Source organism: Anser brachyrhynchus (genome assembly GCF_964034855.1).
Source record: "Anser brachyrhynchus genome assembly, chromosome: 7".
Classification (NCBI taxonomy): Eukaryota; Metazoa; Chordata; class Aves; order Anseriformes; family Anatidae; genus Anser; species Anser brachyrhynchus.
The window spans coordinates 16613414-16628576 of NC_137701.1; the positions used below are offsets into that span (position 1 = coordinate 16613414).

Sequence of the window (15163 nt, forward strand, 5' to 3'; positions counted from 1 at the left end):
ATATATAATACATGTAGATGGAATAGGCTAGTAAATGGTCCCAGAAATAAATACGAATGACAGTAGGGGTTATAAAGAGCATACTGCCTCAAAATAAATGCAACTAAATCCATTTTTAAATTATGCCTCCATTTTAATGGTTTAGCTTTGTTTTTGAAAGAAAACATATTAGAGACTACTGATGTCCAAAATAAGATACAAGTTTAATTTAATCATCTACAGCTGTACCAGTGATAAATTGGTAAGGCAATTTTTTTTTTCACTTGCAGCTTTTCGTGCTTTGTCACTCAGTCATCTTTAGGTGGAAAAAAATATTATGCAAAACTTTTGTGGTTTGCATGTTTTAAGTTGTTTACACTTTATCTGATTACTCTGCAGTCAATATATTTATATTTCAACAAAGGAAATTAAGGGATAATGGCAAAGTTGTAATAAGACAATTGTTAGCAGCTTTAAGCAATCAGAAGCTTTATGTGATGTTACTCAGAAAGGCAGGTTTGTCAGGGCTACTTAATTAAAGCTGAATCAATAGCATGGTGCAAATTCAAAAGCACTTACAGGTTGTGTATTTAGCAAATGTTCAGAGCATGCTTTAAACTCAAAGTAATAGATGGAAACGAGTACCAAAAACCTGTACCACAATTCTTTAAATGGTCTTCTTGGCTACTAATTAGCACTTGGTATAGGTTTTTATGGAACTATTAACAAAGGCAGCTTTATATTCATGTAATCATCTAATATCTCATGGGACGTTTGACTGCAGACAGACTTGCCTCTCTGTAACAGCATTTCTCTTCTAGAGAGACAACCACTACAAAGAACCTTGGAGATATCCCAACATAGCTTGAGCTGTTTGTGTCACTCATGGTCAGCAAAAGGCAGTATTTTGATTTTAATGCTCTACTTCTTGGTTTTATCTCTAGTCCTATGTATTTGTAATAAGATTACTAAGCTGCTTGTTTAAGTGTATTTTCCCATGCATTAGTAAGCCAGCATGACATTATACAACTCAGAACTAAAAAAAAAAACCTTGCTGTTTTCCACTGAGTTAAGCCTTGGCAGGCTCAAAAGCACCTTAAAAACTGGGGTTGCTAGAGGAGCTCTAATGTGACTGTCATCAGTGGATCTTAGAGCACCTGCGAGTAAAGCTGTCACACCTGCAAACAGTAACATCTATCTTTTACTGAGGGGGAGGGAGTAAAGTAGTGTGTCTCCCTCCCCTGCCTTTATGTCAGGGGACTGAGAGGTGAGCAACAACCTTCCAGGTACTCATCCTGCACTGTCCCACGGGAGATGCTCCAGGGATGTGTGGTGCTGGACCCCCTGTCCCCCTGAGGTGTGCATGTCCCTGAGACCTGTGCTGAGGCCTACACAGTTCTGCTGCGGTGCTGACCTGATTTATCTAAGCCACAGGCAGCACCTGGGAGGCACCTGACCTTTCATAGCAGGAGAGGGCAGTTACGCTTTCATGTCACTTTTCTAAAGCCAAGTGATAGCAATATCGGTGATAACATAAAAGCAGGAACGCTTCTGAGGGGGCTTACATGAATGCTGTCAGCTGGAGCATCTTTGTGGCCCTCCTGAAGGAACTAAAAGCAGCTGGGCGACGAAGCCAGAGGGGGGCCGGCGGTGCCAGCACGGTGCTGAGGGGCCCAGCTGCGTTAGGGCGCCCAGAAGCCCCCTGCCCTTCGCGCACCACGGAGCGGGACGTGGCGAGGGGCCGCAGCCGCCGCTCTCCCTCCCGCCCGGGACGGCTCCTGACAGGGCCAGGGCCGGGCCCCGTCCCCTGCCGCCCTCCCCTGGGCGGCCGCGGCCCCGCCCGGGGGCGGGGCGGAGCGGGCGCTGCCCTGGCAGCCGGCGGGACGCGGCGGGGGGCGGCCGCCATGCTGGGCGCCGCGGGCCCCTTCCTCCGCCCGCCGCGGCGGGCCGGGCCCGAGGAGCGGCGGCGCAGGGTGGCCCCGCTGGCGGCGAGCCCCCCGCCGGCCGAGCGGGGAGAGGAGCCGCTCCTCAGGGGCATCTTCGAGATCGGCAAGAGGAGCTGCGACGTGGTGCTGAGCGCCCGGCGGCTGCGCTGGAGCCCCATCGTGCCCGAGAGCCCCGCAGGTGGGACGGGCCGGGGCTGTCGGGCCGGGGCAGGGGACGAGCCGAGCCGTGCCGAGCCCGTTCTCGCAGGGCAGGGCATCGGGGCTTTCCGGCACGGAGTTACCGCGAACCGCCGCCTGTAAGGGGGTTCTGAGCTCCTCTTCCCCCTGGGGTTGTCCTGTTGCTTAATAAAAATAAATAAACAAAATAGCTCATAGCGCAACGAGCGACTTGCACCCGAAGCGCCTAATCCTGCAAAGAGCCTTTATTTCTTAGCGGGTGGCGCAGAAATGCGAGGTGCGCGAGTTGTGCCTGCGTAAGCCCCTCGGTAGCCCGGGCGGAGCGGTCAGAGGGCTCGGTGCCGTCGGCGTCCGGCTGCATCGGCCGCCATCGGCGTGCCCGGGGTGCCCGGGGGCTCCGGGCGCCTTGTGACATACGACATGCCGTGAGGGTACGCCGTTGTAGGATGTGGTCAAGTGAAACAAAGTTCATCCCAAAGTTTAGAAGAAAAAGAACGATCCCTAAACTTACATAGTCTTTTTTTTTTTTTCTTTTTTCCTACTAGAAACTCTGAAAACAAAGTCACTTTCAAAACTGCATATGTACTCCTAACAGTGCCCGTTTGCTGCAATGACTTCCCGGTGCTTACGTGAAGGATAAGTCAAAGCTGTGTTTCAGGAATGCGGTTTCCAGACAACACAGCTGTGTTCTGTTACGGCACAGTTAACTTCTCCAGGCCTAAAAGTCCGAGTTCAGTTTAGCATTATTTCTGAAGGATCTTAAAACTTTGTACGGGTAAGATGTGGCTCCAGAGCTGTGTGGAACGCTGTTGTTCCGGTGCTACTGCTGTGGAGGAGTACTCAAATGCCCAGAGCTGAAGATACGCTTCACTTCATGTAGCATTTAGGGACACCAAAGCTACTCAAACCAAGCAATGTGGTGCCATGCGCAGCTGCTGGTTCTTGGCCTCTGAGCTGTGTAACCACATTCATGCAGTGTTGTGCAAAGACAGAAATACCTGCTTTTCAGCAGGGCTGTTCAGTTCTTATGATGTCTGTGCTGATGTTTGTGCAGACCTTCCTTTTGTGGAGCCAGTGTGGCAGTTTCAGTAACGCACAACTCTGTAGCCTCTCCTCCTTGCCGTTTGGGACTATCTACAGGTCTCTGTGTACGTGATCTGAAGTGTAATTTATGAATTATTTAGTTCCATGTGGAACGCTCTAGTTTGATTGCCATTTTATGTGCTAGCTACTTTAATGTAGCTTGAATCGTCATATATCAGGAACTATAAGTCCATGATTGTTTTTAAATTATTACCAGTGGTGGATTTTAAGGTACAAACAAGAAAAATGAATTTCAATATGTATTGCTTCATGCTTCCAGGGATGGGAATACATTGTTCTTTTTTGTTTTTCTATGAAAAGTCCAATCCCCCTAAACTGCTACTTTGTGTAAGAACTCTTCACCCTGAGTTTACTCACACAGACAAGGGGAGATTTTCTGTCTTAGTTCCTGCAAAATAACAAAGTACTCTGTGTTTAAAGTCAAACATATTGTGGATGACAGAACTAAGCAGTGCTGACAAGTTGATGTCAGTTATATCAGGATTTTGACTCTTACTGCACATGTAAATATGTAAATGTAAACATGTAAACATGTAAATGTAATGCACATTAAATAGATGCCAATACCTGTGACTCCTTCCTTTGGGCTGGCACAGCTCTGTGTGTGCCTGCCTGTGTCTGTAGGTGAGCTCAGCTGGAGCTGAGGATTTCATTGTGCTGGGCTTGCTGCCCTTGCAGCATGGATCCAGTGGAGGACTTGTCTGTTTTGCCTTCCATCTTGGATGCTGGAGGTCAGGATGGTATTTGTTCGGCAATCGCAGAGGTCAAATAGGGATTTTGGAATTTGGATGTTTTTTCTCTCCCACGTTCTTGTATCTGAGTAGCAATTACCAGGGAGTGTTTGAGTGTGGGACATGTGCTGGTGCTGCAGGAGCCGCCCGTGACTGCCTCGTTCTGTGAGACCATAGTGCAGCGGTGCAGTGCATGGCCTGAGCTGTGAAGGTACAAGAGATGGCCGACGGCTATCTGAACAGCACGGATCACTCTCAGTGGTCCATTCCCCTGGGATTTGGTTTAAGCATACTTTCTCCAGACCAAAAGTTTCATAATGTAATTTACCTTAGGCTCAAAAACATGCTTTGCCAGGTGGCCTGAATTTGACACTAGATGTCTCCTGCTTGGTCCTGTACGTACTAATTCTTTCTGTTTTAGGACAAGACCGTTCTTCTATGGCAGTCAAGTCAGAGAAGCGCCAGGTAGTCGCTTTCTCCTCTCTTCCCTCGCACCTCAGCAGTTTGCCAAGATTACTCCTGCCTTGCTGAAGTCCTTGTTTACAATCCGCAGTTCCGTGGCTCCCATCAAAAGGCAGCTTGTTCCGCCTTGGCTCTTTCAGCTCAGAGCTGCAACTTAATGTTCCCAAGTACATGACATCTGCTTTTTCTGGGTTTGTTCATGTAAACCCTGATGTGAGCACAGTTCTGCCCCACCACACTGTTTCTGTAGAGCTTTTGGCCAATGTGATTACCAAGTGAACTCCCTTCTTTACTCTCCCCTTGCTTTCTGCAGCAGCAGTCTCCTAGAGGGTTTTTGTTACCTCCCTGCTCCAATAAGAATGATCCTTCGCAAGTTGTCGTCCTCTGTGATAGCAAAGCCTAGGGCAGAAGCAAGGCCTGGGCCAGTGCCTGAGCCTGGGGCCTGAGGGTGAGGATGTGGGGGGTGGCTGAGGGGGCAGCGTGGTGCAGGGCCTGGCTGCCCCGCCACGAGGCTGCTATTTGAGCCTGGGGGTGCTCAGCTCAGCCCCTTCTCACGGCAGCCTGCTGCCTTCTGACACCTGCCAGGTCGCTTGCTTTTAATGATGCATTGGATGCTGGGATGAAAAGCAGAGCTCGCAGGCAGCCATTACTGGTTTTTACTCTAGTTTCTTTCCACGTGACTTTCCTATGCCATAAAAGTCATCGCTGAAGTTAAGGAAAGGCAAGACTTCTCTCTCTGTGTTAATAATCCAGTCTCAGACTGTAGGGCTTCTCAGTCTGGATGCTGCTGCAAAGCAACAGCAGAGAAAGCTATCCAACCAAAGCGATTCTATGAAAAACAGATCAGAATATTAGCTGTGATTTTTAGAAATTTCCAGAAGGTAATACACTTGACAGAATGACAGAAAAATAATTATTTGCATTTAAGAAGAGATGCTCAGAGTGCAGTATTTTTTCACTGTGGCTAAAGTTTAAAAGCTAATAAAATATAGAGGATTAGCAATGGTGGATGTGGGTGTTATTTATATTTTGGAACAGTTCAGCTTTCTTTATTCTGTTCTTCCAATAAGATTTTTTTTCTCTTCTCTGTTGAATGTGAATGAGAACTTTAATCCTGATACGTCCTTAAAGCCAGCAGCATCTTTTTGAAGATTTTCAACTGGGAAACTCTGTGGCAATTGCAGTTTTTCAGCAGACTTCTATCAGATAGGAAACAGAACAAGAGCAGCACTGACTCAGTTTTTTATTGGTATGGGAAGCCTGGAGGCTTTCGATAATTATGAAAATCTTTTTATAAGTGTAGTTTGTTGTGTGTTTAGTGTACTTGACTCAAGGTTATATGAACGCATTCTCTCAGACTGACAGCATGTAGGCTGGACTGAGTATTTGGGTAAAAAACCTGTCAGATAAAATGTTTTTCTTTTTTTTTTTTTATATGAGTAATTGAATACAATATTCTAAATTAATTGACTGACAAGAAAGTAATATCTCTGGAGCAATCACGAGGTCAGCGTATTATTGACTATATATTTTTATCATGAGTTAGAAAAGATCAATGTGTAGTTTAAGTATATACAGTATCATCTTCTTGATATGCATTTAAAATAAGAATTTATAAATATTTTATGTAAGTGCAGCAATAAGGAAAAAATTACTGATGTATTGAAACAGTGAAAGAGTTAGCAATAAAGGACTTAAAATTAATTCCGAGTGCATAGTGGCCTGCTGCCAAGGCTATTTAGGAACAGATGTGGGTGAAATAGATACCAATAGTCTGTTTGGGATCTCTAAAGTAAGACATCTGTCAGTCTATTGGTCAGACAGGAATAATGGAAATGGGAACTGCCTGTTACAAAATGTGAATTACCAAAGTTGTACGTTGGTCAAACTGAAAGCTTTTGATTCTCTGCCTGACATGTAGAGAACATAATTTCTCTAAGTGGCTTATGTATTGTCTAAGTAGGAAAACTGTTTTTGAGGAAAAGACACAAAAATAAGTAATATAAAGTATAACTGAGAGTGTGATGTGTATGTATCACATGGATATATGGCTTTAAGATGTAAATTGAAGGAAGAAATCATGCAGTCCTAAACAATCCCAAGGTGTCTAAACGTGAAAGAGACTCTCAAATCTTTTTCAGGGAAGTCCATAAAATGCATGTGTCTTAGATAAATGCTGCATGAAACTGTGAAAGAATGTTAATTTTCATTTTTTTGCCAAAAAAAAAAAGTATTTAAGGAAATTGAGTATGTTAATTATCAGTCTCACAAATATGTTATTTCAGTCAACTTCTCGACATAATGTCTTGATTCTCTGTGTGTCTTTTTTCCTTTATCAGTCGGTCAGTCTGGGAGAGTCCATGGCTAGGTGTCTGTGGAACAATTTACATTGCTTCATGTTTTCTGCTGTTTTTCCTATACTTTACATGTTTATGCACCTCTCTGCGCATGTTGAAAGGGATTAACATACCCTGGGCATCTAATAGGGGCTTTTGTATGTATTGTGATTCTCTCTATCCAAAAAGAGCAGATATTAAAATCTTTGTTCCAGAAAATAAGTTTCTTTGCTATGTCTTGCAAATTGCATTGCCGTGTGCTTGGGTTTACATGTGTGTTAAATAGCATGTGTTCATGACTTGCTTCACAGTGTGACGTGAGTTTGAGCTAACAGGATCCCAAAGTTATTTATCTTTCACATAAGTAATAACTCTTCTTCATGGCATTTACATTTTAATAGAAATGTATTTCTGTTGCTGATACTGTGGGTTTTGTTATCGTATAGCTCTGGTAGCCCATCAAATGGAGAGTTTTAGACTTGCTTAAAGGTAGTGGGTTTTCTTTTTTTTTTTTTCTTTTTTTCATTGTCCTGTTGCACTAAGAAATAATTAGGCTTTGCTGTGCTGTTACCGTTGGCAAGGCAAAGCTCAGCTTTTTTCCTTGTTTCCTCCTGCCTGGCGAGCGAGGGTCGGTGGCAGGGTGCTGTGGAGCCAGGCCGGGCTGTGCTGCTTGCCGGGGCCCAGCAGGCCTGGGGCGGCAGCGAGGGGGGCGGCAGTGGCAGCGGAGCAGGCCGCAGAGGGGCGAGGGTTTTGGTGAGGTGGCACACCGGTGTGGGGGGACTCTGGGGGGCAATGGAAGGTGGCACCAGGGAATGGAGGGGAAACCACAGCTGTTGGTCGACGTGCAGGGGCATGCCGGGGGGTACAGGGCAGGAAAAGCAGGGAAAGCCAGAGGAGGCATAATAAGGTGGTGAGGTAAAAAGGGGTAGGATGCAAATTCATGTGCTAAAATATTTTAAAAACAAGCAAAAAACCCAACTTATCAGTTTCCTGTTCATAGAATAACTGCTAGCTCTTTGTGCTTTCTGTGCAAAGGTGTGCAAGAGTTAACTGTTTCCTTTGGAAGAATCTGAGCGCATACATTAAAAAAAAATTGATATGCTCACCAGTCTTTGATATCCATGCTAGTGCTATTTTGATGACCATGGTACAGGGCTAAGCATCCCTTCTTCACTGGTAACTAAAGTTCTTTTCAAACCATTAAAAACAGTTCACAAATTCCTTTTCTAAGCATAAGTCTTGTAGCTCAGTTTCTCAATTGTCCTGTTCTTCAGCCTTTGAGAAATGTTATTTTTTCTCTGCCTTGTTCACATTCTACATGCTGTTGCAATCTTTTTCTTGGTTGTCATTTTTACTATTTGTGTTCCTCTACTCTGCACCTTTACATTTTTTGTATGTTGTCACATGTGTTACCAGCTTATCTCGACTTTCAGGTGTAGCTTACTCCCATGGCAGAGAGACTCTGGTCTCTCTGATCAGACCGCTCGAGTCTGTCTGCAGCACTAGCCACCCTTTCCCAAACATTTGGACAATGTGTGGTTTCTTTCATGTAGTCCCTCCCATTTAGGAGCAGTGCTCTTTAAATGTCCAAGAGCCTACAGGACTATGGAAAACATGCCATAAACTTTTTTTTTTTTTTTTTAAGCAATGTCTGCAGGAAATAAATACAAAATCTTGCAAATAGCTTGTCCATTCAGACCCTGAGACCACCACTTGCTTTCTTTGCCTGCAGCTGTTTCTCTCCTTGGTGTGTGTGGGGTGAGGTTCTGGAGTACCTGCATGGGACAGCAGTGGGGATTGTGCTCCCTGACTGGGCTGGAATTCGGGATATGATGTTCTTTTGCATTTTCTTATTTTGTATTTTGACAAAAGACATGCTTCGATTAAGGCCTTTTTGTCTTTATTTTGCAATTATAAAACAGAAATAAAGTAGGGAAGTTTGTCTGTTCTTGCTGGAGTCAAAATAAACAAAATTTAGGAAAACAATTTTCCTTTCATTGTAGATGTCTTTTTAACTAAATATATTTATTTAAAAATGTATATTTGTTACATTAAACAAGAACAGCAGGTAACTAATGGCTGTTGCCACTTTTATGCCAAAACAAGCAAACAAGCACTGGAGACAATGAATCCATTTTTGCTTGCTGTTTCATTTAGGTATATACAACTACATTAGGCCCTGTTTTTAGAGGCATATTTCTATTTCAATATGTGTAGTACTCTAAAAAATATTTGTATCCTTCTTAGACAATTTATGACCCTAAATAGCTGCAAATCTGAGAGCATAAACCTGAAGAATTGGATAGTCTTTGTGGATCATGGACCTAATGTTTTCCTTTCAAAGAAATCAGTGGTCTTGGTTTTTATGACTTATGTTGTAACAGTATGTGCAGACAAAAAGCCATAATGTGTTGAGTATCTGATACATGTATTACCATATTGCCATAAGGAACTGCTATTATGTTAGACACCAACTGATTTCATGATAGTGTTGGATTTCTCTCACATATGCTTATGTTTTTGTACAGATGATCCTTTAGGAACATCTGCTAGTTTTGTGGTGGTATCTGCTGTTTCCTTTCAAAATTTGACCTTTTTGTCATTTACTACTGGGACTCCTATAGAATTGCATTACACTGGGATCTTTTTCTAAATTGATTCCTATTTCACAGACGTTAACTCTCTATTTTTTGATTTAATTGGATTTCATCATACTCTGGCATGCTACAGAGTTAAGTGCAGCTGAAAGTTGATAAATCAACCTTTTTACATAGAGTTTCATTATTGTTATTATTTCAACTTGAAATGTCAACTTGAAATAGGTGACTAGAACTTCCCCTTTCCCACTGTTTAGATGGTCTTAAAAATACTTGTGTGTGCAGGCTGTGCAAGGACAGCATTTCTCAAACTGTTTCACTAGGGAAGAAGTTCTGGAACTCGTTTCTCACAGTTTGGGGACCCTTCCCCTGTTCGGTGAAGCACAGCTTATGCTGTGGACAGTAATAACAGCTTAGGATGATGTCTGCAAGTGAAGCTGAATGAGTGAAGCAGCAAATACAGGTGAAGCTCAGCTGTGGTGTGCTGCTGCGACTGGCAGCTTAGTCATGACCTTGTAAATGCAGCCCAAATGGGTTCTTAGCCTGTTGGAAGCTCTTCCTCTTGGGTGAAAAGGCATGCTGTATAATCATCTTTCACATGTAGATGGGTCTGGGTAACTGGATTTTATACAGATTATGATAAAGAGTTGAAGACATTGGTATTTGTGTGGGACTTCAGCCTTTATTATCAAACTGTTTTGCTGTGGCCCTCTGCAGGAAAAACAAACAAACAAACAAACAACAACAACAACAAAAAAATGGTGTGTTGAGCTTGTGTTATTTGGAAAAGTGACTGATTATTTTGCTTCCAATGTATGATGTATGTTTGTATGAAGATAGTATTCACTTTCACATAGTACTCTTCATGGTTTTAAAAATTAAATGCATGTATGAGATTAGTATTTTGAAAAATAATTAGGCTTCTTGTATTTCTTTGGCTTTGTGTATTGACATGCATTCTCATCTCATTATACCTTTTTATTCAAAGTGTATTAATTCCAAAGGTGATTATGAAGCTAGAAGTAATTTACTTCATATTTTTCAATGACAAATTTACCAAAGGAAAAATAAAGTCAACTCATTTAACATGCAGTTGTCTTTCTTGGTTGAACCTAAAAACCTAACGTATTTTCTTATTATTAAACTATGCAGATTAAAAATGCACTGCTTCTACTGAATGAGAACATTGTGCTCCCCATAATGTCTCAATATAGCTGTTTTCCTATTGTGCGTCCTTGTGGAGTGATTAAAAATGAGAGGAAGAAAAAAAAAAAAGTAAGTCCAGTGGAGAAACAAGAAATGTCCCCCAAACCTGGAATGTTTGTGGTGCTAGAATTGCCAACAGTGCCATTTCTTTTTTGGAGAAGAATCCATGCTGCATTCTCCACAACATCCAAATCCCCCTTATTTAGTTAGCTTTCAGGAGTTGCTCATGTCTGATGTAGAAAAGTAGTCTATAGGTTTATCTTTTGGGAATGAGTTTGGTGCCTGGAGACGAACACATTTGTTTAAACTCTTGAGCTGTATTTGTGTCTTTATCATACTTGTAAGTGGGAGTGTTTTGAAATGTTTATGTAGGGATTGAGGGTGGGCTTCTGAATTGATTCCTTCCCCATGTTTTCCTAGTGTGTTTCTTTTTAGGATTGAAGAATATCCTGTTTGTTTTTTTTTTTTTCATAGGTGGGTATTTGTTTTATGATTTTTTTTTCTTGTGATTTGTATTTGTCATCCTAGCTGAATGTTACCAAGTATTTCTGTGTAGTGTGTATGGTAAATGCCAAATATTGAATAGTATATTATGAATGCTAGAGATTAAAGAAAACAAAATCATAACACAGAACTTATATATATCTATGTATGATGATGTAGTTCTTAGCAACTTTGGGATTGATACATTAAATATGTAAGTCCTTAAGTGGAAAAAAAACAAGAAAAGGCTTCAAGCCATACTAATTTGAGGGTTTTGTAATGTGATTGCAAGCCAGAGCTTGTAGAGTATTTCAAACCACAGTGTTTCATTTTTTGTAAAATTGGAGCTCAAAATCCAAAGTGGATCAAAAGTTATTCACATGACCCCAAGATAACTTGTAGAGGTATTAAAAAAGTATTTTCCAGGCCCACCATTTGCTTTCCTTATGTTATAAGGAACTGTTAGTTTTCCTCAGTAATAGCATGGAAGCTCTGCCATGGTCTGTCAGTGTGGTAACAGACAAATATGTTTGGTTAAAAAAAAAAAAAAAAGAATAAGAAAATGTATTTAAAAAAATGTAGGTCTGAATTTTCATGTGAGCCTTGTGTTATACTAGCCTTTCTGTAAGGATTTGATGGAATAAAATTCTACTTATGTTTAAGGTCTGGCGGCAATTCCTCCCACCCCAGCTTCTCATTCAGTTGTAGATGTAAGAACACATTAAATCTCTGACTAGAAGCGTATGGTAATTGAGTTTACCCCGCAGTTCTCTCATCTAGCATGTGGCTGTTTCCTCCCTGTGTGTTGCAATTCTAAACAAATGGTCAGTTCATGAACAGAATTCAGTGCTGAACTCTGGGTTTCCCAGCTTTTGTCTGTTCAGGCAGGCTATGTACGATGGTAGTTACTTAGAGGCTTTTTAGTTCGGAGTAGTAGTCGTAGCTGTCGGTTTGTTTGAACTGTGACCATATATCTCTTCTGTCAGCTCATACACTCAAGTGAGTATAGGAAAGTATGCTTTGCAAAGCTCAGAAAATGCAAAGCAACAGATGTTATGTGCTGCACTATTATACGTATCCTGGAAACAGAGCTTTACACAGTGCAGACAGTCTTGGAAAAACAAAATTTCACATACAAATGATCATGCTAAGGGTAACAGTAATAAATACTGATGACTAAATATAATGCTGTTTTGCAGATACTGAGTTTGAGTAGTTAAATGCTCATCATTACATTAAAAACACTTATTTGACAGATGTTTAAAAAATTGTCTTTATATTTTTCTGTATTGCTTAGTATAGCAGAAACAGAATAAGTGAAATAGTCTCACTTAAAGTAACATATGAAAATGGCTTTAAAATCAAAGTCAATTGTATTTTGACTTAGATGACAACTCATGTGAATAAAGTAGAAGGAAACAGGAAAAATTTCAAGATGACTGGCTGGGATTTTATGTGAAAATAACACGTTTCCTTGGCTGGTCTGTTGAGTGTATTGAAGATGGTTCACCAAGAAATTGTTCCTGCCCTGCTCTTCTCCCTGGTGAACTGCTCGTCACAGCCCTGCCGGGGAGGGCAGTGAAAGGATCCAGACCTGAGTGGTGCTGGACTTTTCGAGGGCCTGCTCTGCTGCCTTTACAAGGTGAATGTACCTGGCAGAGAGATAATTAGCAAGGGATCAAAATTGTCATGGCACTAGTCAATAGTACACAAACAGATAGGTGGCTGTAGCTGTTGGTAACTCATGTGGACTTCAAACTTTGAACTGATCTGTGGTGCTGTGTAGCAATTTCTGCAGTTAGTATGTTGTAGGGTAAGCCCACAAAAACATATCAACATGTTCAGATAATCAGGAAAAGATTTTACATAGATATGTATTTTTAACATGGTACTGCTTTTTTTTTTTTTTTGAAGGAAAAAGAATGCTTATGAATATTTCACAAGAAATGTGATGATTCTTGGTCACTTAACAGCAATGTGTTTATTAAATAAGGCTGTGATTAAACTGGGAAGATCCTCCAGGTCCTTTTCTGTTCGTACATCTTTTGTGAAGGAGGAATAGTAACAACTAAGGGTGTGGGTTTTTTTTTTTTTTTGTATGTTTATTTCTTACAGAAGAACAAACAAAACAGCATTTTCTTTGCACTTACATTTGTTGGAGAGTTAATTATTTAAAATATGATGTAAACAAGCAGGTTGTCTTTTTGAAGTTTCATCCTTAGGTTTCGTTTTATGGAAACCATTTGTGGAATGTACCCATAAATTCAGTACTGAGCCGAGGGTATATTTATACATATACACTTGTTTGTTTTCCTTAAAGCAGATACTGCTTTTTTGCATTTGCAAGTTTAACAATATTAGTTTGTGTGCAGAAGAAGACTAATGAAATGAACTTACAGTAGAAAGAAGGCTGTCTTTAAATATGTTTCTATTTGTTTTATGTTTCTAGTGTTTGTTTTCTTTCTCTAATGCATGGAGTGAAGGCTGCCTGAAAAGTTCGTAGTGCCTCTGGTATTAACAATGTGGTTGGAAAGGGGTATGGAAGGGAAAAAGCTGACATGGGATAAACACAGAGAAGCAGAAACATTGAGTTTGTATGTTTGTGGACTGTTAAAATAGAAATGGAAAAGCATTTAGATACTGTTGGTTCTGTCCTACAGCACGACTTCAGAGACATGTCCATTTTACAGATGTGACAGTGAATCAAGAGTTGATACAATTAACAGTAATTACAATACCGTAATGTATTCATCTCTTATTTAACATCATCAGCTTGGGATCAAGATCAGGAACTGTTGTTAGACTGTTCCTACTGTATATAATCATAAGTTTATTCTGAAGAAAATATCATCTATCACTTAAACTGTTGTATGGATTATTATGTTAAGGATTATTTCTTTTTGATCTGACAGAGAGGCAGGTGAGATAGGGCATGGGGGGAGCAGATGGCAATAGCTTTCTACCTTCCAATATAATAAGTCAGGTGTATCAAATAAGAAGAACCAGGCTCAAAACAAAAGGATGCAGTGAATACAAAAGAACTGTGAAACATAGTGCTGAAGGATATTGGTGATGCTAAAAGATTTTGTGGATTCAGCTGCAGACTGAAGGCCTCATTTGAGGGCTGTTAAATACCTAGAAACCACAGTCAGTTCTGGGTATCCCGAATGAAAGCAGGTGGGGAGTAAAAGAGTATTAGAGGGAAATAGAAAAAATGCTTGCTCGATTCCTTCTCTTCTCTTACCATCTGCTTATGGCTATGGTTTGACACAGGATACTGGGCCAGATGGACTCTTGCTCTGAGCTGATATTGCTGGTCTTATGTACCAGAAAACAGCTAAATTATATTTAAACTATATTTTATGTAAAAGAGCACACATTACTCGTCTGCAACTCTACCTGTATTTGCACTGCTAAGCAAGTTTTCTTGGTAGAATTTGTACATCAGTGTTTGCCTAGCCTCCATCTGCAAGGTACTTATGTTCATAATGAAGACTTTTGTTCTGCGTCAGCCATTTTAGACTCTGAACTTTTCCATCCTTATTGATAACTACATGGTCTATTTTAGAAGAGGGAGATGAGTAAGTGGTGCTGAGAATTTTTCTGAACACTGCTGGAAGTCTTCACTAGGTTTTGGAGTTTTCCAATTCTGAATTACTCTTTTTTTTTTTTTTTTTCTGATCTGTTGTTCCCTATTTGTGTATTTTCAGCTGTAGATGTTTTGTTCCCCTCTTGATATGCCTCTTCCTAAGCTGCATCTACTTAAAGAATTTTACAACAAATTTTTATTTTTATATTTCCCGTAGAAAGAGCTGTAAAGACTCTAAGATAATCATCATTTGGCTTTGTTGGTTGTGAAAGTAGGCTTTCTGCAAAGAGGACAGATGTGAGTCATATTTATTGTAATCTATAGCATAAGATCCTGTCAAAGACATCATTACTTGAGTTTTCTTAGTCTCAGTTTTTTGCAAAGGCTGTAGAGTAGCTTGATTTTAGTGATAGGGGTAGCTAGTTGACGTGTTTCTGAAGTAATGGTGTGGATTAACTAAGCTGCTGCTGAATCCAGTTTGAAGATGCATCTGTTAGTGGCTGCACGGGTACTTTGAATGTGAATCTCTCCCTGATCCTGCAACCATATGCAG

General features: G+C 41.0%; 1 protein-coding gene across 3 annotated transcripts in view; it reads left to right on the plus strand.

Annotated features, from left to right (window-relative positions):
• Nucleotides 1–1452: 1452 nt before the first annotated feature.
• The window catches only part of CERKL (CERK like autophagy regulator), a 54771-nt gene continuing 41060 nt past the window's right edge, over nt 1453–15163 (plus strand). Inside the window, exon 1 of one of the 3 annotated variants that reach the window (XR_013953791.1) lies at nt 1453–2103. Coding sequence is in view for 2 of the 3 variants with exons in the window: in XM_080600449.1 (XP_080456575.1) it covers nt 1545–2103 (559 nt within the window). In the remaining variant the exon portion in view is untranslated. The remainder of the gene's footprint in view (nt 2104–15163) is intronic. The other 2 variants (XM_080600449.1, XM_080600448.1) reach the window with 2 other exon arrangements.